Source organism: Spermophilus citellus (assembly GCF_964194105.1).
Source record: "Spermophilus citellus genome assembly, chromosome: 3".
NCBI lineage: Eukaryota > Metazoa > Chordata > Mammalia > Rodentia > Sciuridae > Spermophilus > Spermophilus citellus.
The window spans coordinates 154,397,167-154,412,858 of record NC_138184.1 but is presented as its reverse complement, the minus strand read 5'-3'; the positions used below and the strand labels follow the sequence as shown (position 1 = coordinate 154,412,858).

Below are 15,692 nucleotides of genomic sequence, written 5' to 3'. Positions count from 1 at the left end.
TTTACATAGCAAAGGATTAATGGATTAAAGGGTGGAAATATTTGTATCTATTTGTATTTCCCTATGTGAGAGAGAAAATTAGCCATCAAAATGAATGCTCTAGTTAATATTTTGTCAAAAATCATAAATACTTACCTATATGCCTTTTCAACAGTGTTAGATAACTGAGATTTGTCAGCCTTTTTAGATCGTCATTAATCAGTTAAATGACAAATATTTCACAATTTATAATTGTTAGCAAAATCAAAGATTTTCTAATATGATTATTGGCTGTAGTTATTGCATTTATTATGAAATATTTTATGAATACACTGGTAACTCCATGCAAAAATAATCTTCAGCAGGTTCTTACCAAAGTTCCACATGATTGCATTAATCAATCATATAGATTTTGTTGTTGTTACTGTTTATGCAGATTGCTCATTGCCACTGTAGATAATCCAAGTCAGGGTATAAAAAGTTATATGTAGTGTTTTCAGCTCTGAGTGACCTCCAGGCTGCATTGTTGATCTTTCTGTCATTTTTGAGATTTGCTTTTTTGCTTTTTGTTGTTGTTGTTTTTATTTTTATTTATTTATTTATTGGTTCTGGGAATTGAACTCAGAGGTGCTTTGCCACTGAGACTCATTCCCAGCCCCACCCCACCCCACCCCCTTTTTTTTTTTTTTTCCTTTTTTGAGACAGGACCTTGCTAAGTTGCTGAGGCTGGCCTCGAACTTGTCCTCCGGCACCAACCTTCCAAGTCACTGGGATTATATACATGCACCACTGTGCCCAGCTGATTTTATTTTCTTTCTTGAGACTACCTGGACCCTCCAACCTCTCTGAATATCAGTAGTTACATAATTTCTGCTTCTAGTTAACCACACTCCTTACATTAAGTTATCTGTATACTTTGCATTAATTATTTCAAAGTTTGTTTGCCACAAGCAGCAGATTAATCTCTGAAGTCCAGGTCTCACTCCTTTGGCCTATGTTCATACATCCATGAAGGAGGTTGGGGGAAAATGTTTGGTTCCACTTACTTAGCACAGCCTGTACAATCCCACATGCCTACTAAATCCAGATTTATGGTATGATTAATGAAGTCAGCCATCTGCATGCTTTTAATATAAATACCTCGTTTAATTATCACATATATAGGAATTTTCTTCACACTCACAAAAAATTTATCTTCTATTATTCTTGAACGATATTGTTCTTTCAGTTTTACCCTTGCCTTAATAGCTACAAGATGTAGTCTACTTTTCTTTTACTTCTATGTTGAGAAAAATAGCAGGACCTCAAAAAACTTCAGAAATGGTAATTTAATACCTGATTCCAACATCAGGAAAAAAAATTTAAATGCATGTTGTGGCAATATTATTAATGTGTAACAAGTATTGTGTAAAATAATGAATTTTCGGGCTGGGTCTGTAGCTCAGTAGCAGAGCACTTGCCTCACATGTGAGGATTGGTTCCATCCTCAGCACCACATAAAAATAAAAAAATAAAAGGATGCAGTTCATCTATAACTACAAAAAAATTGAAAAGAAATATAATGAATTTAAAACTTTTACTTTTTAAGACAATTGTTTTTAAAGTCAAACTTTTCAGCTATATAACTTTTATCAGGAATAATTAGTCCAGAGTGTTTTGAAGATTATCATCTTAATAAAATTTTGTTCTAGGTGGTTGTGTTCATTAAAAAGAGCTAATTAAATATTGTACATAAATTAATTGAGTGAAAATGGACTTCTGAAGGAACTGACTCTTCTAAAACTAATTTTCTTATAAGACTATTTGCTGGAGTCGGAAGCACATGAAGGAGGCAATAAGCAAAAGAAAGTAACTATTGAATTTTTATTTGCCTATGTTTTCTAACAAATGTCACTATGTGTGGCCTTTTTCGTCCATAGATCTGAAATCACAAGTTAAATCAAGGCAGATATGCAGTAAAATACACAAAAGGAGTGGCTGATGAGTAAACAACATTGATCTTTCAGCTTTGATCACAAAGCTGGTGCCTATCACACATTGTTGGTGCCTATCACAGTAGCTGATATGAGTCCATATCTACAAATACTTATCAAGTATATGAAAGATATCATTCTAACTTGGCCGATTTATACTGCCTACTCTAATTACCAGGAAAAAGAATCAGAAAACAAAAATACCTAATGTTCTCATTCTGTCCTGACCAATCAATCCGTGTAATGGCCATCATTAAAAGTTAGAGTAAGAACGTGTGAATATGGAAAGTTGAATTATAGAAAAGAAAGGCATTCTTTTGTTCGAGTGCATTTAGTATACCAGGAAAAAAAGATATGGCAGGGCATCATTCTGTTCAACCAGGCGTGGATGACTGGATTAGTGGAGGAGAGAAAAGTTTAAGAACTACCCAAGTGGAAGCCAACAAGATCTGTAAGAGTCAGATCTGGTCAGTCCCATGCTTGGGTGAACTAGAATCCAGAAAAATATTGTCAAGCCTGGAAAGAGAACCGAGTCCTAATGTGGAAAATATCAGGAGTTGTACTGAGAATGCTAAAATCAAAATCACTGAATAAAGATTATTCCTTAACTTCCATGGTTAAAGATATACTTTGGAAAGAACCAGATTTTTAGCAATAGGCTCTAGTAAAGGCATGGATATGAACAATGTTATATACAATGGTTGGCATATGAAATGAAACAACTGATTTGTATTATATTGGAAACATAAAATTCTAGTAACATGTATATATTTACACATGCACATTATCTATGAAATTTTATGTGCCTCACATTTTATATCTCCTTTCATTGTTTTCCTTGATATGCAGGAATTGATATGTTCTGTGGGTGCTCTTGTCCTGACTGTAGTTGCTTTTCTCTTTTCAGCCCCTGGAGGAACACGCATAGATGATGGTGACAAGACTAAGATGACCAACCACTGTGTGTTTTCAGCAAATGAAGATCATGAAACCATCCGAAACTATGCTCAGGTAGAACCTGGCCTTGAAAGGTTGTCATTGTGTTAGAAGAGAAGCATTTGAACAGCATTGAGGAAAACAAAACTCTATAGCCCACTTTTCAAAATAGGGATGCTAGATAACTTTTAAACATGAAATAATACCCAATTGCATTCATCATAACACAATAGGCAGTAAAAGTACAATAAGATACCATTTTGTTTACCTTTCACCTTTAAGAGACATGGCAAACCAGATGCCCACAGCCATTGCTGATGGGAATGAAAATTGGTCCTATCTTTGGGGAAAACCATTTTGCACTATCTTACAAAACTAAAACTTCATATTTCCTCTGACCCAGCAGTTTCACTTCTGGTTCTTTGTCTTGCAACTCTGCTTGCACTGTGTGAAATGACTTGTTGGCGGTCACATAGTATTGCTTATTGTAAAATCAAAGGATGAAAACAACATAAAAGTCAATAGGGGACTATGCAAATAAAATTTGGTAATTCACATTAATAAAATACTATGTAGCCACTAGAAAGAGGTAAGAAGATACTTGTAGTGCGTAAAACCAATAAAAGATTCATATCTGGATTAAGAACTGCAAATCAGAAAGAAAAGATAAGTAACCAATTAGGAAAAGATACATACTGGTATTTCAAAGGAAAGGAATCACAATTTCCCTAAAATATATGAAAGCATGTCCAAACTCATTGGTACGTAGACGTTTTCATTAACCATGAGATATCATTTTGCATGCATTAGCTTGGTAAAAAATTAAGAAATCATTAGTTCTAGTAAGGTCAGGAAGTGGCAGGGCTGTAAAAAGTACCAACCTATTAGCTATTACCTTATAAAGCTAAACGTATGTGCATTACCGCTGTCTAGCTTAGGGCTGGCATACTTTTGGATTCTATTACTGATCCTTCTTAAAAGGCAGTTGTTGATTCCAGCTAAGCTCTTAGGACAAGTCCCAGGGCAACAAGACCTCTAGTTATACAATTTCAGTATACAAGATGGAAAAAGCCATGGGAATTAACCGTGGCTAAGTGGTCAAACTTAAGATGTTAGAGAATATGCCTTTACTCCAGTTATTAAAGTGGAAAAGGCATGCTTAGCCAAGTGATTTGGGATATGTGGCCATTAATAATTTAAATTTTGTGAAATTATTTTAACCACCACTATTTTAGCAAAGATATATTTTCACTTTTTATATTTTAAAAATGTACAACCCATAAAAACAAAGGAAATATTTTTTAAATAGAGCAAAGAATTGAACAGACAGCATTGAATGGGTCAGACTCTAATCTGTCCTCTAAAAATCTGTTATTCTGCTGTGTAATGATTGTAAATGTCTTTAGAAGGTGTATCCTGAAGTAAATATACTCAATTCAAAAGCTGGTTCTTCTAAATGTCCCACTCATCTGAATAAGGGCAGTTCACAATGGATCACAGTTTCTAAGTGCGTATTTCTTTGATACTTAGTAGTTGTTTTCAGCTCTGCCAAGACATGATAAATGCCTCTTAGCTTCTCCATAAAATTTTTTCAGGTTCAAATTAATGCAAATAAAAGTTGCATTATTCATTATAAGTCTGACTGGAAAGATAAAACCTAGAAGAAAATTTAGTATAGCCATTCCCCAAAACATAAAAAGACAATGAGTTTAGTCTCTTCATTATATATACAGAAGATGGTTTCTTTTTGCTAAGGATTTTATTTTGCATGTGGAGTATGGATATTTGAAGAAACACCCTTTCACTTTTCATTTGAGTTTTTAAATTATTATGTATTTACAGATTGACCAGACTGGTCAATGGAAGGCTCAAGCTGAGAGAAATTAAATGGAGGAGAATATCTGAGTGGAGCTTAGTCTTTTAAGCTGTTAACTCATTGGAGAATGCTTTTTTGTTTTGTTTTGTTTTTAATGATAAAAAGTATCTTGCTTTTTTGTGTAGACATTTACCTATGCAAATATAGAGTATCATTCTTAAAGGAAATTATTTTTCATATTAATAATCATGTTAAGAAATATGTGAGCACTAGTAGAAGTTGGAAATCAAATTTTGTAGGGCTTTGATACAATTTATTTCTTTTTTTTTTTCTTACTGATATCATCAATTCCCTGTGGGGTCACTAGTCTTTAGCCCATAAAGGACAACCATAATTTTCACTCTTGAACTCCATCTTAACTATATTAATAAGTGTAGCAAAAGTTGTAAGAGTAGGCCATGCAGGTATAAGAGAAAGGAAATAGATTCAGAAAACATTTCCACAGTTTTTAAAGATTAAGAATATTTACAAGATCCCTCTTTAAATAAAAACATTTTCAGTGATAAAACAGTTTAGAATCTGACTGATATAGTTGCAAACCTTGTTTCAGAATTCTAACTGGATTGTAGGAACCAATAATCCTTTACTGCCAGTAAATTATAACTTTTTTTTTTTTTTTTTTTTTTTTTGCTTGTCTATAAACATGTTTTGTTGTCCATCTGGAGAGCGATCTGCCCTGGGCTCTGTTTTCCCCCTCAGCATGTCATTATCTAAGGGTTGGTACCTCTGACCCCTTCTTTCAGCTCTTCTCAATCACTGCCTCCCAAAGATGAAAACCTCTACTCATGGGCTGGGAATATAGCTCAGTTGGTAGAGTGCTTGATTCACATGTACAAGGCCCTGGGTTCAATCCCCAGCAATACACACACACACACACACACACACACACACACACACACACACACATTCATTTCATTTTCATCAACATTAATTTTGGTTTCTCTACCTGTTCTGCTCTTGAGTAGATCTATTTTATCCTGCATGTGCATTTTGATCCTCTTTTCCCTTAGGTCATTATAATGCATTTGTAGTTCTCATATCATGCATGAGCATGTTTAACCACTATTATTTGATGATGATGATGATGATAATGATTAGTCTATGGGGTAGTTTTGGTGAGTTTCTACACTTTTTAAAAAAATTGTTTACTATTTAATGGTTCTGTTTTATGTGCAGGTCTTCAATAAACTCATCAGGAGATATAAGTATTTGGAAAAGGCATTTGAAGATGAAATGAAAAAGGTAACAAATCCAATATAATGCCTACCTATTTAAAGTGATGGAATGGAGAAGAACAAAAAATTTACACACACCATGGTAGCCCTAAAGTGCTGTGGGTTTGATGAGTTTTAACAACCACTTGCTGAATAAATGATTCAGTATGACAAATCATTAGCTTATAGCTAAAGGAAGCAGTATGTGATTATCCTAGGCTTTCTTGATTGATATTTAGAACACTGCTTTGTTCAGTACAAATAGTTTTACAGATTGTGATTTCTTATGTCACAAAGCTTTAAATGATGCACAAGAAAAATAAATGCAATCATTTGTTACTTAACGAAGTGGATCTATTCTGAGAAATGTATCATTAGCTGATTTTGTGTTATGCAAACATCATAAAATGTACTTTCATTAACCCAGATGGTACAGCTTACTACATACTTAGGCTGTTATAATCTCCTGAGACCACCATCTTATTTGCAGTCCATTATTGAGCAGAATGTTATGTAGTACATAACTATTTATCAAGGCAAGACTCAAGATAAGGTGATTAATTGCTTAAGGCCTGTGTAAGAGTGTAGCAACAGCTACTAACACTCAGTAAAATTCTTTAATTTTTGAAAATGCAGTGCAGCAAAGGGGGTAAAATCACATCTTTTTTTATAGGTATAAATTCAGTGCTTTTTCTCTTCATTGAATGGCTATAATATGAGGATATTCCTTATACCTGTGTTGTGGGAATAAATGAGATAATATAAGGTGATTAAAATAGTCATTGGCTTCTAATAAGATGCCAAATCAACAGTAGCACTTTTTTTTTGAAAAGTTGAGGTTTTTAGTAATTGCAACATGTTTCCTCTTCTAATTTGTAATTCCTTTATATTTACATTCAGCACTCAATGTATTAAATTGCAACTTTGTATGTTGCTGGGTCATTGTTTCAAAGTTTATATATCTGCCTAAACAAAGTAACCACATGTAAAAAAAAGTTACCATAACATTTATTTCTTTTCTATTTACTCTACCCCTGTTCAAAGTTGTCCCATGGGTAATATTGAGGAAGTTTTGTTAGTAAAATCATGTGAAAAAATAACAATCCATGAGTCTCCTTCCATTTATAAGAATTCTCCAGCATGGATATCTAAAGCTAAATGTATAAAGATGTTCATAACAACATTGGAAGTTCACTGGTGAAGTCTCGATTCAGCCTATCTACACATTGGAGTACCATGCAGTCTTGTAAAGACTGAGGCATAGCTGTATTCATTGATTAAGGGGAAACATCCACCATAAATTAAGTGAAAAGAGAACAACCATTTAGTGACATTTTTACCTTGGCCAAGTTAGTTTTTTTGTTTCTTAGATGTCATTTCTGTAATTGCTAAGGATGGTGGCTATTTGTATTAGTCCATTTCTTGCTGACAATAACACAGATTGGGTGATTTGTAAGGAAAAGTTTATTTCAATTCATGGTTCTGGAGGTCTGCGGGCAGGCACTCCATCTGATGATGATGGTCTTGCTGTCAGGGCTCCCAGATGGTGCAGGGGATCACATGGCAAGAGTTGGGGTGTGTGTGTGTGTGTGTGTGTGTGTGTCTGTCTCCTGGTTTCTTCCTATCTTATGAAGCCACCGGGATTCAATCACCGGGACTCTGCCCTACTGACCTTAGCTAATCCTAATCACCTCCCTAAACCCCATCTCTACACTCCATAGTCGGATTAAGTTTCCGCCCTCTTAATACCTCACAATGGGAATTAAATTTCAGCACCTGAGTCCTTGGGGGATGCTCAAACTACTTACAAACTCTATCAGTGCTTGAGGCATAGATATACATCAAGCCATTGGAACATTTCTAGTTCACTCAGGGAGTTTTCACCTTTCCATACTATAGAAACTATGTGTGTGTACATGAGTGATTATTAGAATGTAGACATACATAAATGCATTGAAATACTCTATTGTCATGTATAACTAAAAAGAACAAAATTTTTTAAATATCTGGAAAGATACATCAAACTGTTTATGTTATTTCTAAGAGTAGAGTTAGAGGGTATTTTTCACATCTTTATAGTCTTCTAAATTGTTTGATAATTTTCAAAAGTATATATTAATTTTTAATATGAAAAAAATTAAATGAGAAAGAAAATTGTCCACTACACTGCTAGCTGCTCTGAAAATAATAAGTACTCTATTTTTGTAGTATTTGTTTTTAAGCCAACTGTTATAAAACATAATTGTAATGTTGACCTATACAGTTAAGCAATGTGATTATTTATTTCCAAGGATTTATGATTAAATATATTTTTAAATGAATGAGTATACTAATGTGCTTAAATTTATTTTGGAAGTTCTTATTTTTGTTAGTTCTTTCCCACTACTCCTTTCCTGGTGTTTTGGGAGCTTTAATCTTTGAAATTCTCATTTTGTCTCTCCTGGCACTTAGATTTTTTTTTTTTTAATTTTTTATTGGTTGTTCACAACATTACAAAGCTCTTGACATATCATATTTCATACATTAGATTGAAGTGGGTTATGAACCCCCAATTTTACCCCAAATGCAGATTGCAGAATCACATCGGTTACACATCCACAATTTTGCATAATGCCCTATTAGTAATTGTTGTATTCTGCTACCTTTCCTATCCCCTACTATCCCCCCTCCCCTCCCCTCCCAACTTCTCTCTCTACCCCATCTACTGTAGTTCATTTCTCTCCTTGTTTATTTTCCCATTCCCCTCACAACCTCTTATATGTAATTTTGTATAGCAATGAGGGTCTCCCTCCATTTCCATGCAATTTCCCTTTTCTCTCCCTTTCCCTCCCACCTCATGTCTCTGTTTAAAGTTAATCTTTTCTTCCGGCACTTAGATATTGACTTCTGTTTGTTGAGAATTGAAAGGGTATAGACTGAAACTCAAATGGACTGATTTCACTCTAGAACTGTTCCTTTTTCACAATGTTACTATTTGGATAGTTACATAGCTCCCTGCAATATATACTAATCCTCCAACTGTTGGGGAAAGTCAGTTACTGTTGTTCTGTCAGCCAGGGAAGAAGTGAGTCTTAAGTACATGTGCACTTGGTACATATTGGTGCCAGTGACTTTTCACTGGTGCTAAGTGTTGGAGAATCAGCAAGTGATAGTTGCCCCTGGAGAATCTCAGTGCTGTGCTGGAGAAGTGATGAGATGATGGAAAAAATGTTGGGGCATATTCAAAGCACAAAGCAGAGAAGTATTAGAGAAAAGGAGGGCTTCTCACCAGGCTGACTACTCTTAAAACTCAAAATGGGACGTGGGGTTATAATCCCTTCTCTTTTGTATTTCATTCAAACTTTCTAGAGTCAACTTTTATTCAGTTTCACTATTCTTAGGGCAAGAGAATTAGAGCTTGGACCCTTCTGGGACTCAATATCCTTGCCCCCTCAAATTGCTCTTTCCAGCCCATGTCAGTTCTGTTTAGAACTTTGACCTGATAAACTCCAGTATTTCCTCACTAACACTGGTAGTAGTAAGGAATATCAAGAACTTAGCCATTTTCTCCCTCAACAGTTTTGCTTTGAAGACTGTTGTATATTGTAAGCTCAGAAAAGTGTAAATTGGCTGTGAAATGCTTCACATGAGCCAGGCATGGTAGCTCATGCCTGTGATTCCACTGACATTGGAAGCAAAGACAGGAGAATTGCAAGTTTGAAGCCACCTGGGCATCTTAGCAAGATCCTGTCTCAACAAATTTTTTTTAAAGAAATCTTTTTTTTTTTTTTTTTTAAGCATTTATTTTTATGGGGTGCTGAGGATTGAACTCAGTATCTCACATGTGCTAGGCAAGTGCTCTGCCACTGAACCATGACTCCAGCCCCCTCAAGATTTTTTACAAAGCACTGGGGATGTAACACAGTGATAGAGTAGCACTGAGTTCAATCCCCAGTACTGTAGAAAGTACCAAACAAACCTTGCACCTTGGCTTCTTTTCTGGTGGTTTTTTTCCCCCACAAAAATTCAGTTCTTTCCCCAAAGAAAATGGATATATATAACAGGTGGAAGAAGCAATGGCCCAAAGAAGTGAAAAAATGAGAAAGTCAATGTATTTCAGAAAACATTCTGTTCATTGTGTATACTTACCCTTTTTCATGTTTGTAACCAAATGTAAATTATTTATCTGTATACATTGTTCTTCCAATGTCTTTTCCTTTTCATGAATATTTACAGAGGTATGTGGATGAGCTTAGAGGAAGGGAACTAGTCTAATAGCATTGCTTTCCATAGCATCTATTCATAACTGAGCATGTGTATCGCCAAGGTATAGCAGCATTGTGCTACATGTGACATACTATTGTGCACTATGAATGTACATTCTAGTTGCTACTCTCCTAATTTACTGCTATGCTTTATAGACACGGTTTCTTTTGTTTGATCCACAGCTTCTCCTCTTCCTTAAAGCCTTTTCCGAAACAGAGCAGACAAAGTTGGCGATGCTGTCTGGGATCCTGCTGGGCAATGGCACCCTTCCTGCCACCATCCTCACCAGTCTGTTCACTGACAGCTTAGTCAAAGAAGGTAATTATACTCAGGTCTTCTCACCTGTCGGGTGTAAAAAGGAAAGAAAAACTATAAACAGAAAAAGCATCAATACCTCTTTTTAGTGTACTAAGTGCTTATCCTCAGAATGTGTGTGTGTAAATGTTGCATATGTACATTGTAGAAAATTAGAGGAAAAAAATACACCTGTACAAAGGCATGTAAAGACTAATAGCAAACTAAACTCTTAGGCATAAGAATAAATATCTAGAGACCCTGAAATTGATCAGGTCCAAACCATTTTTTTCCACTAAGACTCTTCTGGCATGCTTGGTTGGGACAGTAGTTCATTGTGCCACAGCACTTTGTGCTTTGTAGGACTTTTAACCTTTTTGACCTTAGGCACAAAATGCCAGCTGATAGCACCTACTCAACATTTGTTATAAACAACAAAAAATACCGCATCGCATTTAAATGTTCCCCAAATAGGGCCACTCTTGTAAACCAGTTCCTCTCTAAGATCTGGGGAAACATTCTCAAGTGTTCATTTTGATCACATTTTTAAGATATTCATTGTCTTAAAGACAATGACCACTTTTAGAAAGAAGTTGAGACTGTTCCGTCAGAAAGAGGCTTGTCTTAATTTTAAGGCATTAAAATTTGATGGGAATGCACACAATGATTTGGTTATAGAATAAAACAAATGTGGGCTGTTTTCTTGTAGGAGGATAATGATATTCAAATTAATGCAACATGAAACACAGTTATTTTTCCTTAAAAATATATTAAAAGAGCTTTTGTGAGAACATCTGTTTCTTTGGAGAATTTAAAAAGTTTTTCTCCTAAAGACATGCCCATAGTAAAACGGATTATAGTTTTCTTTTAGTTGAGGGGTGGGGGGAAGTAAATCAAGAGTCAAATGGTATTATTTAAAGACTCTCTATAATGTTTGGCTTCCAGTAGCTCAGATTTATGATAATTCAGAATATCTAGATTCTGTAATTGTTGTTTGTATGTTGTTAATGTTAGGACATTTGAAAGTGTTCTCCTGAAGAGAGTTCATGGTACCTCACACATCTTATTTAGTTATTAGCCATTTTACATGGAAAAACGAGGTCTAATTTAAACCTTGAACATTAATGAAATTAAATTACCCTAGCCATCATACCAATGCCTTTCTAGTTAACATTAAAAACCTAAGTGATGTCTATTACTTCCTTTGAAACATCTAGAATATTAATAGTTGTAGAATCTAGATGGTGTGGATATGAGTATACTTTGTTCAATTTGTCCATCTTTTCTGTAGCTTTGAAATTTTGAAATTTTTTGTAATAAAATGTTGAGAGTAGAGAATGTGTTTGCTGTGGAAGGAAAATAGTGACTTTGTCATGGTTTTTCCTTTTACACGACCATCTTTAGAAACTCAGGTTTTAAACTCTTGCTTCTTAATTAGGAAAGGATTAAGAAATTCTTTTTTTTTTTTTTTTGCCCAGAAAATATATCCAGCAAAATTCAACAATTTCATAATGCATGTTTGATTGTCATTGCCAAATTTTTTACTTAGTCCCTCTGTTGATTCAAGTGAATAAAATCAAGCAAAGTTGTTATCTATATAAATAAATGATAAATCATTTGAATGCTTTTACCTGCAAGTAACAGGAAGACCTGCACCACGTTGTTACATTAGGATATTTATTTCTTATATAATGACATAAATGTAGGTCAGACTTTAGAATGAACAGCAATATGGTTCCCCCATTACCAGGCAGAGCGTCAATTCCAGGGATGGTTGCCCTAGTCATTGTAGGATGTCTGCTGGTACATTCTGGTACATGCTTCCTTGTTCAGGTTCAGTAGAAGGGCACATCTCTTGAACACAAGGTAATTTATCTTTCCATAAGCTGATTAGATTTAGATACAGGGTCTCTCTGAGTTGCTTAGCACCTCGATTTTGCTGAGGCTGACTTAGAACTGCTGCCTCAGTCCCTGTAGCCGTTGGGAGTACTAGAATATGCCCTACTCAAGAATACTTTTAAATGCCTTTTTTTTTTTTTTAAAGAGAAATATAAAGTAAATGATGCTATCATTCATAACTATACTTTTATTAGTCCTATTAGTTTTCTTTTACTGGAAACCCTAATCAGGAAATTAGTTGCCATCTGTTGACAACTAATTTTTGCCTCAGGATCACTATTGTGGGGCTGGAGGTGTAGCTTAGTGATGATAGAGCACCTGCCTATCATTCAAAAGGCCTTGGGTTTGATCCCTAGTACTGCAAAAGAAAAATAAATAAATAAATGAATGAGACTACATTGTTAACATGAAATATTGATGAAACCACAGAATGAAGTAGATGCAGAACCCCTGAGAATTCTGCCTTTGAATATATTTTGACCAAAGTAAAAATAAAATACATAAACCAGATATCCAGAGTATACAAAGAACTCAAAAAATTAAACAATAAGAAAACAAATAACCCAATCAACAAATGGGCCAAAGACCTGAACAGACACTTCTCAGTGGAGGACATACAATCAATCAACAAGTACATGAAAAAATGCTCACCATCTCTAGCAGTCAGAGAAATGCAAATCAAAACCACCCTAAGATACCATCTCACTCCAGTAAGATTGGCAGCCATTATGAAGTCAAACAACAACAAGTGCTGGCGAGGATGTGGAGAAAAGGGTACACTTGTACATTGCTGGTGGGACTGCAAATTGGTGAAGCCAATTTGGAAAGCAGTATGGAGATTTCTTGGAAAGCTGGGAATGGAGCCACCATTTGACCCAGCTATTGCCCTTCTTGGACTATTCCCTGAAGACCTTAAAAGAGCATACTACAGGGATACTGCCACATCGATGTTCATAGCAGCACAATTCACAATAGCAAGACTGTGGAACCAACCCAGATGCCCTTCAATATATGAATGGATAAAAAAAATGTGGCATTTATACACAATGTAGTACTACGCAGCACTAAAAAATGACAAATCATGGAATTTGCAGGGAAATGGATGGCATTAGAGCAGATTATGCTAAGTGAAGCTAGCCAATCCCTAAAAAACAAATGCCAAATGTCTTTGATATAATGAGAGCAACTAAGAACAGAGCAGGGAGGAAGAGCAGGAGGAAAAGATTAACATTAAACAGAGACATGAGGTGGGAGGGAAAGGGAGAGTGAAGGGAAATTGCATGGAAATGAAGGGAGACCCTCACTGTTATACAAAATTACATATAAGAGGTTGTGAGGGGAATGGGAAAATAAACAAGGAGAGAAATGAATTACAGTAGATGGGGTAGAGAGAGAAGATGGGAGGAGAGGGGAGGGGGGATAGTAGAGGATAGGAAAGGTAGCAGAATACAACAGTTACTAATAGGGCATTATGTAAAAATGTGGATGTGTAACCAATGTGATTCTGCAATCTTTGTAATGTTTTGAACAACCAATTAAAAAAAAATACATAAACCAGGTTGGAATCAGGGTGTCCAACTTTGAAAAAAAATATTTTAACTGCTTTCATATGAAAATGTTCTGTTTATTGTAATGAAAAGAGAACTGTGTCTGCAGATGAATTCATTTTTTTTTCTTGGTACCAAATCAACTCGTTTAGTTATTTACTTATTTCAGGAAACTGAGTAAGAAATGTTGCATCATGCATCACCACAAATGGTTTTACTTATACAAAGAATGAAATTCTCTTGTTTTCTTTTTTTAAACAGGCATTGCAGCCTCGTTTGCTGTCAAGCTTTTCAAAGCCTGGATGGCAGAAAAAGACGCCAACTCTGTTACCTCTTCCTTGAGAAAAGCCAACTTAGACAAGAGGCTGCTTGTGAGTGTTTCCATCAGGGATCATGTGCAGGATGCTGCCGTCAGGACTGGGGCTGGGCCCACAGCGTCACAAAGGACACAGATGCCTGGGCCTCACCTGAATTGGAATTATATTCCTTTATTTCTGTATAACTGGCAAATTTATTTTCATCATTTCATCATTTCAGGGTGAATAACAGCCTGATAAGTTTAAAGGATCAGGGATGTAGACTTTAAGACTTGAAAGTTTGTTGACAATGTTGACATTTTATTAGAATTAAGACTTTTTTTTTTTTTCTAATCAATAACCTTATGGAAACTCTGGAAATACTTGAGCTGTTGAAGAAAGTAAACAAGTTCATTTGAAGTTTCCATAGTCACGATTGTTTGATTATGATTTTATTTCTCCATCTTTAAATTTTTCAAAGAAAATGATTTTGTCCTTCAAATTTCTATCTGCTCCCTATAATTTCTTTGTACTAAAAGCAACAGCTGTGTGGATGCAAAGATTTTCCCAAGTAGAATTGCTTTCTGAAGTGAAGTCTAAAATTGAGACACTCCTGCCATATTCTCTTGTCCTTTCTGTTTTTTCTTCCATTGTGCAAGGGACCTATGCAATGGATAATTCTAAAACTCTTTTCTTCAAGAAAACCTGAAAATGATTTTACATACAAGTCCTTGTACTTTCAATCACTTAAAATTCTGGATGTTTACCTTAAAGTATCCTTAACTCTAAAGTCTTTGTATTATGGTAAAGAAGAAAAGGATTTTAGGTTCTGACTCATTTCTGCTAATGATAAGTTTTCATTCAGGGTATATTTCTTGAGTAATGCTTTTGTGCTAAACATCATCCTAGAAACTGTGAAACCAGTAGAGAATAGTATTAAAAAGTTCCTCGCCTTCATGGAGCCTATTTTCAACTGTACTTAGGGCAAGTCTCCATAAATAGAAGCAAAAATCAAATGACGAGTGAATATGTTGCTAGAAGTTCATATGGAGGGAGCGTATTTCTCACCCATGAGTCTGAGTTGTTGGTGGATTAGCTGTATCTTGTCTGGGCCCAGCTGGGCTCCATATGTCTTTTCATTCTGGAACCCAGACTGAAGGTTCCCCTCTAGGTCATTCTCTCCTCATGTCAACAACACAGGGACTGAACTGAACCCTCAAGTACATAAAACTTACCTTTTATTGGCCAAAGGAAATCACTTACAGGCTTGGCAATGAGTAGGAAAATCCAGTCCACTGATAGGTTACTTCTGCACCCCTGCAGGTAGAAAGCAAGGAGGGGAATCTCTTGATACTACTTAAAAATGTAGATGGGTGATTGGAAACAAAGGTACAGTCTATTTCAACTTGTCAAAAAAGACTGTTACTTCATGG

The 15,692-nt window shown here is 35.4% G+C and overlaps 1 protein-coding gene across 2 annotated transcripts in view; it reads left to right on the top strand.

Annotated features, from left to right (window-relative positions):
• Positions 1 to 15,692, top strand: part of BZW2 (basic leucine zipper and W2 domains 2) — a 56,720-nt gene that overhangs the window by 27,781 nt on the left and 13,247 nt on the right. For both annotated transcript variants that reach the window (XM_081284447.1, XM_081284446.1), the window contains exons 4-7: positions 2,860 to 2,963; positions 5,941 to 6,006; positions 10,406 to 10,541; positions 14,225 to 14,334. In XM_081284447.1, the coding sequence (XP_081140573.1) occupies positions 2,860 to 2,963; positions 5,941 to 6,006; positions 10,406 to 10,541; positions 14,225 to 14,334 (416 nt within the window). The remainder of the gene's footprint in view (positions 1 to 2,859; positions 2,964 to 5,940; positions 6,007 to 10,405; positions 10,542 to 14,224; positions 14,335 to 15,692) is intronic.